Source organism: Perkinsus marinus (assembly GCF_000006405.1).
Source record: "Perkinsus marinus ATCC 50983 genomic scaffold scf_1104296935218, whole genome shotgun sequence".
Lineage (NCBI taxonomy): Eukaryota > Perkinsozoa > Perkinsida > Perkinsidae > Perkinsus > Perkinsus marinus.
The window spans coordinates 8,724-25,233 of NW_003214550.1; the positions used below are offsets into that span (position 1 = coordinate 8,724).

General features: G+C 39.6%; 5 protein-coding genes and 1 non-coding gene across 6 annotated transcripts in view; 3 read left to right on the forward strand and 3 right to left on the reverse strand.

Annotated features, from left to right (window-relative positions):
* Nucleotides 1-148, forward strand: part of Pmar_PMAR029442 (hypothetical protein) — a gene marked incomplete at both ends in the record, with an annotated part of 294 nt that extends 146 nt beyond the window's left edge. The window contains one exon of the mRNA XM_002784470.1: nt 1-148. Coding sequence (XP_002784516.1) covers nt 1-148 — 148 coding nt within the window.
* Nucleotides 149-736: 588 nt separating this feature from the next.
* Nucleotides 737-1,108, forward strand: Pmar_PMAR029443 (hypothetical protein; the record flags this gene model as incomplete). The annotated part of the gene is made up of 2 exons (XM_002784471.1): nt 737-826; nt 1,034-1,108. 2 exons carry the CDS (start codon nt 737-739, stop codon nt 1,106-1,108), a joined length of 165 nt encoding a protein of 54 aa, XP_002784517.1.
* A 652-nt stretch (nt 1,109-1,760) lies between these two features.
* Nucleotides 1,761-2,495, reverse strand: Pmar_PMAR029444 (troponin C, skeletal muscle, putative; the record flags this gene model as incomplete). The annotated part of the gene is made up of 5 exons (XM_002784472.1): nt 1,761-1,820; nt 1,865-1,952; nt 2,006-2,169; nt 2,230-2,320; nt 2,374-2,495. The coding sequence occupies 5 exons, from the start codon at nt 2,493-2,495 to the stop codon at nt 1,761-1,763; spliced, it is 525 nt and encodes a 174-aa protein (XP_002784518.1).
* Nucleotides 2,496-3,153: 658 nt separating this feature from the next.
* Nucleotides 3,154-11,712, reverse strand: Pmar_PMAR029445 (hypothetical protein; the record flags this gene model as incomplete). The annotated part of the gene is made up of 15 exons (XM_002784473.1): nt 3,154-3,221; nt 3,824-3,877; nt 4,834-5,613; nt 5,660-5,710; nt 6,059-6,127; nt 7,875-8,043; nt 8,085-8,220; nt 8,271-8,310; nt 9,606-9,729; nt 9,779-9,883; nt 9,927-10,036; nt 10,084-10,182; nt 11,176-11,311; nt 11,469-11,604; nt 11,651-11,712. 15 exons carry the CDS (start codon nt 11,710-11,712, stop codon nt 3,154-3,156), a joined length of 2,139 nt encoding a protein of 712 aa, XP_002784519.1.
* An 844-nt stretch (nt 11,713-12,556) lies between these two features.
* On the reverse strand, nt 12,557-13,769 carry Pmar_PMAR029446 (transcription factor TFIIIB, SANT domain, putative). Its single transcript, XM_002784474.1, has 4 exons — nt 13,198-13,769; nt 13,056-13,156; nt 12,861-13,004; nt 12,557-12,811 (listed from the first exon to the last, which is right to left on the reverse strand). The coding sequence occupies exons 1-4, from the start codon at nt 13,639-13,641 to the stop codon at nt 12,679-12,681; spliced, it is 822 nt and encodes a 273-aa protein (XP_002784520.1). The 5' UTR covers nt 13,642-13,769; the 3' UTR covers nt 12,557-12,678.
* Nucleotides 13,770-14,540: 771 nt separating this feature from the next.
* Pmar_PMAR029447 lies at nt 14,541-14,614 on the forward strand. The gene has a single exon. It is a non-coding gene; the product is annotated as a tRNA-Arg (tRNA).
* Nucleotides 14,615-16,510: the final 1,896 nt, after the last annotated feature.

The following is a 16,510-nucleotide window of genomic DNA, read 5'->3' on the forward strand; positions in this document are numbered from 1 at the left end:
TAGATTGGATAAATGTGATCATTATACTATTCTAAGGCTACCACATTATGCAAGTGATAATGATATAAAAGCATCATTCAGGGATCTAGCACGATTATGGCATCCTGATAAGAATGGTCATAGGACTATTGATGAGATTAAAAGGTAGGAATGATTATAATAGTATTAGTAGTAGTAGCGTGATGTAGGTGTCATGCATGGTTCCATCGTATACAAGAGAGTTATAGAGTACTTACTGATCCAATTGAGAGAATGGAATATGATCTATTATTAAAAAGGAGAACTATTCCTACTGGAGGCAACAACAACAACAATATTGCAGCTAATATAACTCCAACACCACCACCAACACCAAGTCATTACTTTACTACCATAAACCAAGGTAATGATGATGATGATGACGATGATACAGAGCGGAGGCGTTCAAGAAGGAGCAGGTTGGAAGTATTACTAATAGGGGATAGGATATCATCAAGAGCACTCAGGGTTATTATACACAACAAGAGGTCGACAACAACAGGACCCTGGAGATCCCAGGAGTATGATCGTAATCATCATGATGGTGTCTTCGAGGGGTAGTAGTAGTAGTTAACGGAGGTCTTGATGATTCGTGTTGGATAGATTCACATCTATTGGTAGAAGACAGAAGGGTGATGGCATTGATGATGATGGAGAAGGAGGAGGAGAAGGAGGAGGAGGAGGAGGAGAGGATCTTCATTTCTCTCATAATAATAACATGTCGACTGAGACGCATAATGATAATAGGATGAGGGTAGAAGAAGAAGGTGAGGATGAAGAGGCCCCTCAAAGGAGGAAGGATGATGGAGTAAGAAGAAGAAGACAATCTGGTTTCACGGCGGCTTGTCTCAAATCAAGGTAGTAGTCATTATCCTCACTATGATGCCTCGGTAATGATGATGATCTATATAGGATGTCGGAAGTGTTCTCATCATCCCGTCCAAGAGAGTGGCCCTCTCGTAGTAGACATCATCATAATTCATCGACGAGGATGGGGAATCAACAACATTCTCAGAGTACATCAGCCTTACCTAGTGATGATAATGACGAGGACATGGTTAGTATTACTGCTGCTATACTCCCCCTCTAAGGTGGTTACCCTTTCAGTGTGGTAGTCAAGAATACCACCATCATCATCATCATGAGGATCATCATGATGCTACTGATGGGTTCTGTAAGAATAGTGAGAATATATTCCGTCAATGGTGGGACTCCTCCTCATCACCATTCACTAAAGCTAGACGTCGTCGGACTACATTCTTTAAGCAACCCAACTGTGGTGGGATTGGGCCCAACTCTACTATTGACTCTTCTCGTCGACAGACCACATCTTTTCATAACCCGGTATCATCTACTACTGAGGAGTCTTGATATCCTCCAATATTGCATGTTCAGAATACTAATCATATCATCACCACAACCACAAAAGTATTGAGTTACACACAGTTAGGCCACTGGTCGGGAATTACGCCCTCAACACCCTCCTAGTGGAGGACACTCATGCAACTGTTTTGTACATTATCAACGTGATGAGGTTAGGGAGTATGTGCCTCCTACTAGTTACGCAACACAATCAGTTGATATAACACCTAGAGGCATAATGCCCACATTATCTATTGGGTATATTATGGTATAAAGTATGAACATGATGTTCGACATCAGTCGTCAACTGAGCAACGTAATCTTCATAATATAATCGTAGATTGCTGAATAATGAGAGTACTATTGGTTGATACACTATCTTACTTAGGATCTCTATCATCTCCACCATCTCGAGCAAATTGAATGAATTCCGACATTTCCTGATAAGCGTCAACTCGTCCTCTTCTGCTGTTATTGTTGTTACCTTTTCCCTAAATCCAGTATGACCTGATCCCAGGTAATCCCTCATCTGATTTGTATCAACCCATCCTTTACGGTCGGGGTCTAGTACACTGTAAATGGTAAACAACAATAATGATGATGATGATGAATAGCCTGATCCTACTGAAATGCCTCTAGGAGGGTTTCGCTATCATCAGGATCATATTCGTGCTCCTTAAGGCATCTCAGCATGACCTTCTCAAAATGATGATAAGCAATAGGAGTGGATTTGGTAATGTTGTTGTTATTGGACTGTTTGCTGCTGCCAGTAGTAGTGTTGTCAGTGGTCTAAAACCGTAGTCCATGCTGCTGATACTGCTCACACATCCTCATCATCAGTAGTATTACAGCATTATCCTTCAACTCTCTAATAACAACCTCAACTAATTCAGTCTCCGTAGGGAATTGGCCAAGATACCGCATTATCGTACCAATCTCCCTACCATCACAATTATTATAACCATTACATTTTTATTATAATACTATTATTACTCAGGTACAACAGTGCCCGTACCAAGCTTATCGAAGAGATCAAAGCTCCTCCGTATTATCTTGCATAACATCTCCTCCCGTGTCGGGTCTGATATATCTGATTCTGTTCGGGTAGTATTCATAGGATGTTAGACTAAGATGTGTTCATATCAAGGAGGAGTAGGACAACTCAATAACATGATAATAGATGATAACACCAATAATGAAGGAGGAGGCAGTGATAATGATGATGATGAAGCTGTTCTTGTTATTGCAGAAGCAATATCCAATGTCGGTATCCAAGTACAGTTAGTATTACTACTTTATAAAGGATAGAGGATATCTTCATTGGTCGTCTTCGTCTTCGTCGAGTAGTAGTACAGTCCTATCTAATGTTGTAAGGGCTACATAACTATCCCCTATTCTATTATATGGTGATAGTAGTACTCCAATGGTAGTCGGATGAATTGGATGTCCACGGACTGATTGGACATACTCACCTATAGTAAAGGATCATAATCATAATCATCATCACCATAATGATGATAATAGTGCTACTCTTAATATCCGTGTCGCTATGACTGTCCTCTGTGTTATCATCATCATGATGATATTCAAGTAATGTATCATCCATACTGCTATCTCCTCCTCCTCCTCCTGCTGATGATGATGATGCTATTGAGCTACCATCCCTCTGAATATCATCTTCATCATCATGTCGAGGGTAACCATGATAGGAACGCTATAGAGGAACAGCGATGCGGTGTTAATAATAATGATGTTGATGCTGATGTTGTTGTACTACTTACCACAGGTGCAGTAAGCATTGACACGTTGGGTGGTATTGTAGATTGAGGCGGCGGGGAAGGCTGATAATGATGAAAGGGATGAGAGAGAAGGAGGAACAGGAGGACGATATAGGCTTGTTATTCTCACCCTAGTTGTAATGATACTCATCCTGTTGAGCATTCTAGTTAATATTCGATAAGGTGTGGTATTCCGATAGTAGTAGGATAAGGATGATGATGATGATGACGTAGAGTCAAGGATACATCGAGTATTATAACTACTACTAGTACCACTTGCTGATAGTGGTGGTCTCCTAGGAGGTATTGATAATAAACCGGATAGATGTATTATACCTGATCGTCATCATCACATTAGTCTTGTTGTTGTTACTACTACTATTACCCTTATTCCTCCCATTATGCATATTCATAAGTGTATAGTAGTTTTCATCAGTACCAGCAGTTATTAAATGATTACCATCAGCTAGATAAACACTACGTCTATAGTTAGTACGTGAATGTAGGGCTTTAATATCCATCCTTAACAACGAGGAAGAGGAAGGGAGCTGCCTCCTTAGATCGAATTGTAGTAGTTGATCATCTAATCCCGAGCATAGTAGATGTGTATCATCCGCATTGAAAGTACACATAACATTCAAGCATTGTGTATATGCTGTGAATACCGGAGTACTTCTTCTTCTTGTTGTTGAAGTAGTAGGTAGTCTGAGATCCCATACCTTACAAGTATGATCAAATGAGCTAGTAGCAAATAGATGAGGATTATGATTGGTGAATCGTAGTATATTGATGAAGTGTGAATGTATATCTGGTAATATATTAATAAGACTACCAGTAGCTGCATCGAATAGTGCTACATCTGGTACAAAGCCACTAGTCATAAAGTAATCATCTGTACAGTTAATCGATATCGAACTCAGATTATTAAATGTTGACGACGTGGAAGAGGAGGAGGAGGAGCAACTCCTATACTGTCTAATAACACCACCACCACCACTATCATCATCATCAGTACTGATGTTGTTGTTGTTGTTGAATTTAAGATAACCAATGTGACCACTAGGAGATGCACCATATAGGGCTATATTAGGTTGATGATTGAACCAAGTAAGAGCTAATATAGGACTATCATCAGCTTTAACTCTTTCTATACATTTATCATCATCTGTATCTATTATACTTATATGACCCGATCTATGTCCAGTAAGTAGGATATTATTATATGTAGGATGGAACTCGAATTGACGAGTATCTTTGCTTGATAATAATATCTTCTTTTTTATTGGTGTAATAACAAGAGATCTATGTCGATCTTCATATATCGATGCTCCATAACTCTCCTCCTCATCCTCCCATCTTAGGCTACTACTACTACCAGCATCATCATCACTGGTAAGGAATCTATGCCCAGGAAGCTGGCTGTGTTGATGGATACCATTAGATATATAGTTATGTAGTAAGCCTTGTAGTAATGAGCCTTCACTAGGAATACTACTACCATCATCATCATCATCATCATCACTACTATTCATCACTTCATCATCATCATCATCATCATCATCATCATCATCATCATCATCATCATCATCATCATCATCATCCACTCCATTATTATCATTACACCAAGAGATATCATAGTCTATGGTGGTATTATTATGATTATAATCATCCTTACTATTATCCTTGATATCATTATGATCTTTAACTCTATCCCATAACATACTACCACCACCACCATACTCACCATCAACTACTTCTTTATCTAATGTTATATCATTATCGATAGACATAATACCAAGAGTAGCAGCATAATCACGATATATAACCGCTGTTGTATTATGATGATGATGATCGTTATTATCTAATATAACCAATTGTAATATCTCTGATGATGTCCATTTAAGATCATCCATCAGCTTTAACTGTCCATTATTATCGTCGTCAATCCTTATCATACTATCCTTATCACCTACTACTGCCAGTAGATGGTGATGTACGTCTGTAGTTGATGGTGGTGGTAAGCCGGCAAGAAGTACCGGTGCTAAGATAAGATTAGTAATGAGTGGTAGTGGTTGTTGTAGTAGATGTGAGGGGTATGTGATAGTACTCGATATCATATGAAGTATCTTATCTCTAAGGTGAGCTAATGTATCATATCTATCTAATATTATCCATTCACGTTGGTATTGATAATAACAATAGGATGATGATGATGATGACCTCATATCTATTATCACATCAATACCGACCAACCAAGTACTATGACCAGATATGATATGATGATTATGGTCAGCCTCCTCCTCCTCCTCTCTATGTGAGGGTAGTACCATCATACACTCATGTGATGTATGATAATGTGGTGGTAACATCCATACCGTACTAGTAGTAGTATCTAGAGGTAGTTCTAATAGTAGATGGATGTCTGGTACAATATCCTCTACCACTACTACAGGACCTAACACCAACATCATCATAATCATACACAATGCTATTATTATTACCTGGTCTAGTGAAGGGTTCACGTATCGATGTAATATGACGTAATCTACTACCTGATGGTATGAGTAGGAGTTGAGTAATAACATCATCATAATAATTAGATGTAGTAGGAAGGTATATAGCAACAGCAAGAGTATTACACAAATGTACCTATTACGAGATAGTATCACCATTTATCTATGTTGTAGTACCCATATCCTCATCATCATCTTATTCCTCCTATACAATGAGACATGTATTAGATAGCCTTTCCAATCGAATATCCATTTAGTATGGGCAAATCCCTCTCGAATGCTTCCTTCAAGTATCGTTATATCCCTGGATTGTATTGCCATACCATACCATACTGAACAATAGGAGTATGAATTGAGGATGAGAGTACAATACTGAGGAGTACTCACCAGCAGGAGTATCCATAATGCACCTCATAGATCTATTAACCATCATAACATTAGCCCAATCCTTTGAGTCTAATATCATCATATAATCATTCAACATGATATTAATGATATCATCAATAACAAGGTACGTACAGGTCTGGGATAACATCATCATCATGTAGTTATCATCATTAACAACAAGTACAAAATAAAGAGGACGCCAGTTATTGAGATTATCATCACTTGTGTCTCTATAATTTATCAAATCCCCGGGAACTCGACGTCACTAGCGCTCGCCACAGTGATACTCCTCTCTTACAGTGTCTTACTATGATGATGACTTCTACTGCTTGTGATGTTGCTGATGATGGATGGACTACTGTTACATTAAGTAAGAACAGGAGAGCCAACAGGAGGATAGTACGTACAAGTACAGCATCATTAGCTGTTATGTCTGGCAAAGGTGTACATGATGATAGGAATATAATGATGACGAATAAGGAGGTGGAGTATTGGATAAGGAGGGTAGAGGAATGTATACTTGATATTAAATGTAGCGATTTATGGTCTAATATCATGAATACTATCACTATTATTGAGAGTATAGAATGTTATGGTATTGGTTCGATTCATAATTCTATACCATCATTATACCAATTCGCATTGGTAGTAGCATTAAAGAGGGAGTTGGGTATAGAGGAAGTTACTATTAGTGATCCATGTATGGATGATGGTGACAATCGTATATCTCATGCATTTGGTTTTACTACTACGACACCCTCATCATCATCATCCTCTCACAGGTGTAGTAGTAGTACTATGCAGCTGCTGCTATTCATGCCACATTGTGATAGGAGTCTATATGTATCAATATTATGTCAACATGATGATGTGTTATCTAATGTTATCCTTATTGGTAATAGTTTTGCATCCTATCTATTAGCTAAGCCTGATGGTTATACTAAACTCGAGGGGTTAGTCGATGAAATACCTATCATTAGTACTACATCACCATGTGTATCTGCTTTCAATGATCTATCTATCATCACCTTTCCTAAACATAATATCGATACTATACTCCATCAAGCACTTTACTCGAACACTGCATCATCATCTCCATAACAATGATAGTGTGTAGTGTATTAGTATCAATAGCATCATTACTACTACTACCACCTACTCGTTTGGCTATCATGTCCTACGAAGATTATGGATTATAGTGCTAGGAGTGGTAGATTGGTGATGAGTAGTCAGGATAGAAGGTAAGAAGAAGAAGAAAGCATTGATGTTATTATCGTTAGGGTTATCATTGAGTACCATACTACTACTACAGCAGCAGCAGCAGCACTGTAATAATAATGATATCAACACGACAGCATCCTTTTACTATGAATAAAGTACCATAAGGAGTTTCCTTAGAAAATCAATATATATGGGGTTATTCACCCATACTATATCATGGTCATCATCATCATCATTACTTTCTATCCACATCCACCAAAAATCATCTTCGCGCTGTACCATATTAGCATTGAACCTAGTACTACTATTATTATAATAAGCCCTATTCATTGCTGCCTTTCTTCTTACCTTACTATACTATTATCATCCAATTTAAGATCTAAATCTATCCTACTATCATCAGGATATATACCAACTATATCCCATATAGTATTATTATTAACTACCTCCATCAAAGTCCTCCTCATTACCCCAAATGCAGGTACCTTAGATAATGCTCTAAGATTAAGCATAGGCCATGATGGTAAGGGATGTTGAAGTAGATCTGCTGGTATAGAGGCATGATAATGCTGATGCTGTATCATATCAACATCACCATGATCAGTGATTGATGGTAAAACCTCCTTTAAAAAGTATGGATGATTGATAAAGTCATTGATATCATCTCTTATATCGAATGATATATCTATCAAGTTCATTAATAGAGGGCTTAGGATATTCTTCTCTTCTCCATGTACAAGTGCTAATAATGCACCCCAATGTACCTGATAATATATACACAACACTACCACTCTAATACCACTACCTTTTGGTGTTTACGTATTATATCTACAATATCATTAAAAGTAGGACCATAAGCATGGACATGTATGATAAGTAGGACCAATGCAACACTCCATACATCAACCACCATAGGGTATATACTAGGACCATTAGGATGTCTACGAGATATAATAATATCACAACAACAAGAAGAAGAATGTTAACCTACACATATTCATGCGTAGAGTGTTCATACTTCTTAGGTGCTTCTAATGATGTTAAACGTATTATACTACCATAATCTGCCAACTTTATACGACCATTACAACGTGGTTCACGTCGTCCAACCAATAGATTATCACATTTTATATCACCATGATAATAACGATCGTTAATATCATCTATGTAATAATCAACAATGATATATTAGGTATTACTATTACCTGATCCATATAGACACTGTATGAGGGAGCGTAGATCTCTGGCAATACATGATCGAACATGAGTTGAGAATGGTGTGGTATTATGTCTATCCATGATCTCTTTAAGATTACCACCATAACATAATTCAGTAATGACTGCTGATACCCTACCTTGTGTATTATTATTTAGAGGGCATTCCATTTTAACTCCTCTATGTACAGCTAAGATCCTTACAAAGCACTCACTATTCATTAATCTAGGTGCACACTGTAATAGCCTTTCTGATAATGTTAACTCCTTCTCTACCTCATTAATACGATACATGATCTCATTATCATTTGGACGTGTACCCATAGGAGAATCCTTTGAAGAATAGAATATCTTAATAAATACATCAACAGGATCATATAATGATTGTGGATCATTATCAATACCTATAAAGCCTCTAGCAAAGCCACCACATCCAACATAACGTATAATACGATAACGTCCTATTATAAGGGCTAGTTGCGGTACTTGAGTACAAGAGTCTATATTCAATCTACCATTAGGAAAGGTGAATAGACAGTCACTAGGTAGTACACTATCAAGATCATTGAGGTTAGATCTATTAGATGGTAGACGTAGTGATGATAATGATGATAGAGTGGTAGTAGTATGATATCGTTCTCTATGTACATGATATATTAGTTGCGACCACCACCAATAGAGATTCATCCTACATACTCTACTTAATACATAATCATGACCATCATCATCTTTATAAAGGTCTAATATACGATCCAAAGCCGACCATATAGATGAGGTAGTCGGACAGGGATGATGATCATTAGTAGTCAACTCCTCTGCTACTCTACGTATTGGTGTATTCTTGCTACTACTTACTACCTCATACATACCTGTCATAAGGGATTAGTAAAAGGAATAGTACTACTATTACTACCTATGAGGACTCGATCAACCCCTTCTACACTAGAATCCATACTAGTAGTACGCAATAGAGATAACCACTTAGATCTAATATCCTCAAGGATAGTATCACAATAGACCTCAAACAGCCAGCATCCACCACCACTATCACTAATACTAATATCCTTCCATACTGTGTAGTTAACAGGAGAGGAGCAACTACTACTACTACCTCCTCCTACTTCTCCTTCTACCCCTACACTACCCATCAGTACATCACCATTAATATCACAATCATTATCAACTCTATGAGCAACTCCTACACCATTTCCAATAACAACATCACGTCGATGTCCCTGATACCATAACAACAACACCCCCTTCTACTAGCATGGACTATATTACCTCCTTCAACTCCCTACCACTCTTAGCTATAGTAGACCAGTAGTCCTGATGATGACCTCCTTGATGGAGAAGGAGATCATCATTAATAGACATCAAGTAGGTTTGCTAAGGGTAGGATAGTAGTAGTAGTAGGAGATATCCCTATTACCAGGTCTTTAGATGATATGGAGTGTAGTGCTTCTACTGTGCTCTTCAATGAGGTACTAAGGTATCTACCCATACACTCTTCTTCTTTATCCTCCTCCTCATTACTACTACCTATTACCTCACACATATGCCAACAGCATATCCTAACGATAATACACCTATATCGGATCCACCAAGTCCTCTTGCCCCTTCTATCCATTTACTAGGCCCTTCTTCCTCTTCCTCCTCTACCTCATCCCCTTGTATTGAATGAGGATCTACAGATCCAGTAGAGGCCCTCCTTAATGTAGAGGAACCCCCTGGCATAGTTATAATATCCTCTTCATAGGGTAGGGTTAACTCATCAACATCATCATCAACATCAGATCTACTGTCCCTCAGATACCCTACAGTAGTGTCTCTATTGGTGTAGGGTGACAATCTGATGGTGTTAGTAATAAGGAGAGGTAGTAGTAGGAGGAGGATACTCACGACATAGACCTCCTCCTCCTCATCCTCCTTATCCTCCTATTGCCGGTAGAGGCTCTTCTCCTACTACTACTCATTATACTACTATTCATGATACGTGATGCAGTAGGTGGTAGTAAACGTAACTACAAAAGGCATCTACTACTACTACTACGACCATGCTTATTACTATCTTCCTAGCCCTCTTAATAGGAGGTAGAGTGTCGGAGGTAGTACTATTCTCAACTTGATTAAGGAATACCTTAGCTACTACTGGCAATCTTAAATATTCTATTGAAGTAATGGATAAGGATGATATCCCTTCTATGATCTAACAAGGTAGAGGGGAAGGGGTACCACATAATACTACTACCATCATCATCACTATTACCTCATCTAGGAGGGTAGATAAATACTGTATATGAAGATTATGGCAATCTAATGTAGTGGTAACTGCCCTATACCATTCCTTTAGTATATCATCCTTATATCGTCTTAATAGATCCCTTAGAGATACTAGGAAGGTAATACTAACATCATCAACAGGATGATGATGATGATGGAGAGGATTGTAGTAGTAGTACTATGTAGTAGTGGCTCCTCGGTGATCTCCCTCATTGATTGTCCTTAATAGTTGAGCCCATTCTCCTGCCTCTGTATATTCAGCTAATGCTAAATGACAGCCCCATAGAGGATTATCATCATATGGAGTAGGTGGCATGATCATACTAAGGTCTATGTAATCGTATTCCCTTATTATAATCAACAACAACAACAACACAATAGTATGATACATTATCTACAGTTCTTCTTCCTCTTCTTCCTATTAAATGCCCTCCATCCTGCAGTTCGCCTATCAAAACTGTTAACCTCAGCTTTCGCAGCAGCTTTAAAGTAGGGGTCGGTGGTATCAACAGCAGCACGTTCCGCTTGAGCATGCTAAATGAAGGATAAATGTATCATCACACAGAAGAAGAAGAACAGGAGGAAGAGGAGGAGGAGTTCTTAACAACTCTTCACTCGGGAATTCTCTATTATATTAATACTAATTGCGGAGGAGCTATATATCGCGATTACGGTGCAGCACTACTACTACTTGTCTCTTCCTTTCTATTCTTAATCGTCTCCTTTCCTCATCTTTATCTCTAGCCATCCTCATCTCCCTGGTAAATGCCTCCTCTAGATTAGACCATAATCTCTCCCTCTCCTCAAATGTAGATGCCTCCCACCACCTCAAGGATCAATATCCTATTCCACCAATCCTACTACTACTACTACCTCCATGTAGTATATCCTTCCTCCTTATTATCATCATCATTATCCTCCCCTTCCTCTTCCATTATATCTACTAAGCGTCTAAAGGCATCTGTTGCTTTATCGTCATCTTTACACTTATCTGGATGCACCTATTATCTACATTATCATCATACCACACCATCGTCACTTGTTCTACTACTAATAAGGCTAGTCTTCTGAAGTTAGTACGACGTGTAGATGATGTCTTCCCTAATATAGTATCAATATCCTTACTATTAAGTATATACTCAATAGCATCTTTAGAATTATTAGGTACCCTTAGCATAGAATCATCATCATGGTTATTGACCATATATTATACAACCCTATACCCTTATACCACCACTACACAGTAATAACACAATAATACTATTCATGTAGTACGAGTATATTCAATTATACTTAGCCCCTAGCCTGTATAATGATTCCACTTCGTATGATGATGTTGATGATGTATAAGCATATTCCACTCTTCTTCTGCATCTTATTATTAATAATAGCCTTATTATTACCCAGTCCCAGTTCTATCTTCCCAGTACGCATCTACTTATACAATATTACTTGTACCCTTCCTTGGATAGGTCTGAGGGATATCATAACTACCCCGATATCATCATCATCATTGGCATTAATTCGACACCCTTAGATTCCGGACTTCTCCTTCTTGGACGTCAGAACACCTGTTATTATCATCCGTCATAATAATCATGATACTCTGTATATAAACCACCTTATCGAGGCCTCACCTATCTATTATACAATACTTTGGTGATGGTAAAAAGTTGAGCATCATCCTTAGCAATATACCAGATTATCGATTCTCACCGACATAATTAGTATGAACACAAGTATATGATGATAATGATACTGTATTTGGTGTAGTATTGTACTAAAACGTTATTATACCCTGTTGCTGGTTATTGGTATTGTTGAAGGGTCCTCCTCCTCCTCCACCCCTTTCCATGATAATAATGGTCTTATAATAGACGACAGCGACAACAACATCCTATTCAATCGATACCATCAAGTATCCGAACAAGATCAGCTTGGTAATCAAATCCAGCAACCCCTCCTCTTCCTCTTCCTCCTCCATTATCATCATCAATACCATCTATTGGACCATGTGCCTTCTCAAACTCTTGCCTAATGACATCATCAATAGCTACACTCTATACACTAGTCTTATTATTACAAGCTTATGGTCTTCCTAGACTCTAGGGCCTTGTTAAGCCTATTAGGATTCCTTTTACCTTCTACCTTCAACTTTTGACGTAATTGTGCAGGAGTCTTTGTAGAACCAAACACTGTTGATATAAGCATTAGATCAGGACCATACCTGATAATAATAATAACTTTATCATGATGATGCTGATATAGATGGTAGTACATTTCAATCCCTTTATAGAAGAGGTTAGTATCATCCTTGGACCATTTACCCCCTATAGACTTCTTATAAGCATACTTATAGTTATTCTGTCCAGATTCATCCTAAAGACAAGGGTATATGATGATAACTATAACTAGATTACCCTAGTATGCATTAGTCTTAGACTATTATCCCCTATAGTATTATTAGTATTATCCTCTTGTCCTCTATTACCAGCTCCTTCATCATCAACCAATACTATATTACCACTCTCATCAAATCGTAATTGTGGGAGGTTTGAGGTAGTAGTATTACCACGACTACGATCTACCTGTGTACTAGACCCTATATTATTATCAATATAAGGTAATAAACCAGCCATATCTCCATCATCATCATTCTCATCATCACTATTATCATCAACAACCTCATCCAATGTAGTAGCCCCCGCACTCTTTATAATATCTCCAATATTGGTAGTATGTTGTTGTTGTTCCTCATTCTTATTAGACTGGTGCTGTTGCTTACTCCTACTAGTAATAGTAGATAGACCAGTAGTAAGGATAGCACTAGCCTGTGGTGTATCCTCCCTTAATAGTTGTGTCATACTCCTTAACCTCCTACCCAATCGTCGTGCAATAGCTGTTTCACTGATACCATCAACCTCTGATACTGGCCTCTTCCTTCGACGGGTAGGATGAGGAGGAGGAGAAGAAGAAGAAGAAACGGAGGATGATGATGAAGAGGAGGAGGAAGACGATGGAGTAGACATAGTTATAAGACTCCCGATGGTGGTCTTCTAAAGCATAATCGTTCATTCGAATAAGTGTGTTAAAACGTCACAAGTACGCGTGACGTTTTAGCACGTCGCCATGATCGACGCATAATCGAACATGCGAGAGGATACCTTCCCGTTGCGTTCATCGAGACATGGACAGCCCCAGCAACCTTGAATGCGATGTATGTGTACTACCATCACAAGGGAAGAAGGAGAATGCCATTGAAATGAAAAAAGCCCATCACATATAGTGGGTTGGTGGATGCAGGGAGAGAAACGAAGAATAGATGCCCTGACCCTAACACCCTAATGTAACGACAGGTTATATCCATAGTTTAGTCTTTACCAGCCTCCACTGGTTGGGAGCAGTGTTCACCCTGATGTGATTCTCACTATATAATCACCTAATCGATTCCTATCGAGCCCCGCTCAGGCAGGTCTTCCATGTGGAGCCAGGTCGAACTGCCTGCCCTCGAGAGCAGGCGGCCTTACGATCATATGAATGGATCAATACTAACAATATCCCTGTCAGATACCTCTGAGGTAAATCAGAGAAGTGCTGGGAACAATAGGCCATAATGATTGCACAGGAGTTGGAGGATGGTCGGATGATTTCGCCCGAGAGGGAGGTATACTACTCTAGACGGAGATGCATATGCTCGTGTGATGTAGTACGTAGCAGTTGCTCAAGTTCCGATTCAATATGCTCTCTAGTACTTTTAATTAGAGCCCGATTAGTTCAGCTGGATAGAATGTCTGCCTACGGAGCAGATGGTCGTAGGTTCGAATCCTGCATCGGGTAACTTTTGTTTCCATAATTCTCCCTTGGTCTCTCTCTACTAACGGAGGCTACTTGGAGTCCCCATCGTCATCAATATTAACGATCCGATAACAAGCCCACCCTTAAATAGATGGTGATTTTCTCGTCCTATCGTTCGTCTGGATTCCCTCTTGGCCGCAGACACCAACTATCAAACTCCGATCCATCGGCTAAGAACTCTCCACATAGCACAGCAGCATCCCCGCTCTCATCTACACCTATCACGCTGAGTTCCATGTAACCCGCCAACTATCATAACACAACGACCCATTGGGTACACATCCTCATGTCGGAAAACCCTGATCGAGTTGGCAGTCGGCATTGAGAACTCCTCATGCGTGTGATCCACTCTATGCGTGTAATACCCGCGTACTGTGTACTGGTCCATCATGGTATCATGGGCTACCACGTATATTCTCTCCCTATGGTACAGACTCGATGGTCATCTCTTCCGCCGATTGGGGGCATTGTGTCAAAACCTGTTAGTAACCTGTCAGTGTCTGTGTTCCGACAAGCCCCAGCTTCATGGGTCGTCACTCAGGATGTTTCCCACGTGAACATAGGTCAGCTACCTGCTGCTGCTGCTGGTCTCATCATTGACAGCTGATAGGAACAACACACTGTGATACGATCAGAAACGATCAAGCATGAACACTTTGTGAGGGTATAAATTCCTGATAAAAGGATGATAGTGAGGAAGTGGAGAGAGAGGTTAAAGCCTACAATAGCCACAGTGGCTGTATCATCATCCTGTATGAGTGTAGCGTGCCCCCAGAACTCTGGTATGTATAGTACATCACCTAAAGATTAATGAAGGATAGGGAGGATAGAGACACTTACCTGGTAGTTGTTCAATCTCGATAACGTTAGGTAGATTACGCCAATTCTCCCATTGAGTAAATGATGGTTTATGTGACCAGAAGGCGTATCGGGATGGTAGTAGAAGCCATCGCTTACGACCACAGAGGAGGAGCTGAAGAGAGGGTATGATGGTGTAGGGTATGATGATGATGAGAGTACATTAAGGGCAGCATGATGGGTATGCATCTGGGATCCAGCCCTACGTGGTCCAATACCAAATTGGGGATATCTAGCATAAGCAACGTTATTCCCTCCTAATAATGATAGGAGAGCTTCCCCATAGTATCTGATGAGGGGATGCTTATGGCCAAGAGTCGCGTCGAAAGCATATAATGGGGCAGCAGCCTGAAATGTCATCATCATATCCAAGGATCGAACATCATCCGAGCTCACCTCACTAGATGAATCAACACTGGCGTATCTAAGGAGATATTCTGATAAGAGTAAACTCTCTTGTCGATGTCTGAGGTAAGAGGTCGCAGGTTCAAGTCCCAGTTAAAGCATTTATACCCCAAGATTCCCCCATAAGGAATCTGTGATACCGCCAGTCGCTGGGCAAGGAGAGTGTTTGGTATCGACTTGAAACCCCCATCCCACACAAAGTCCGCTAAGAGTGATCGAAGGATAACCTATCAATGATACCGCTATTGCATCACCGAGATACTCATCATAGTCATCATCACAGGCCTGTTCATAGTAAGGTAGTCCCCCTCCTCCCAATGTACTCTACCATCTTCAACTACTAGCTTGGATGAATCGTACTCTATAGGGGTACTCTCGATATGTTGATGACCCATACGATTGTGTAGATATTCACACCTAGCATCATAGTCATCATCATGTTGGTGCATACCCTCATGAATAACATCTCAGTCCATCCCCATGCAGAAGCAAGGTCCGCTGGGGTCCGTCCATGCCCATCAATAGCCTCTAAAAGGGATCTGATACGTATATCCCCACCCAATCGATTGGCTCCATCAATAAGCTTATCCACAACCTGATATCATGATGAATAGG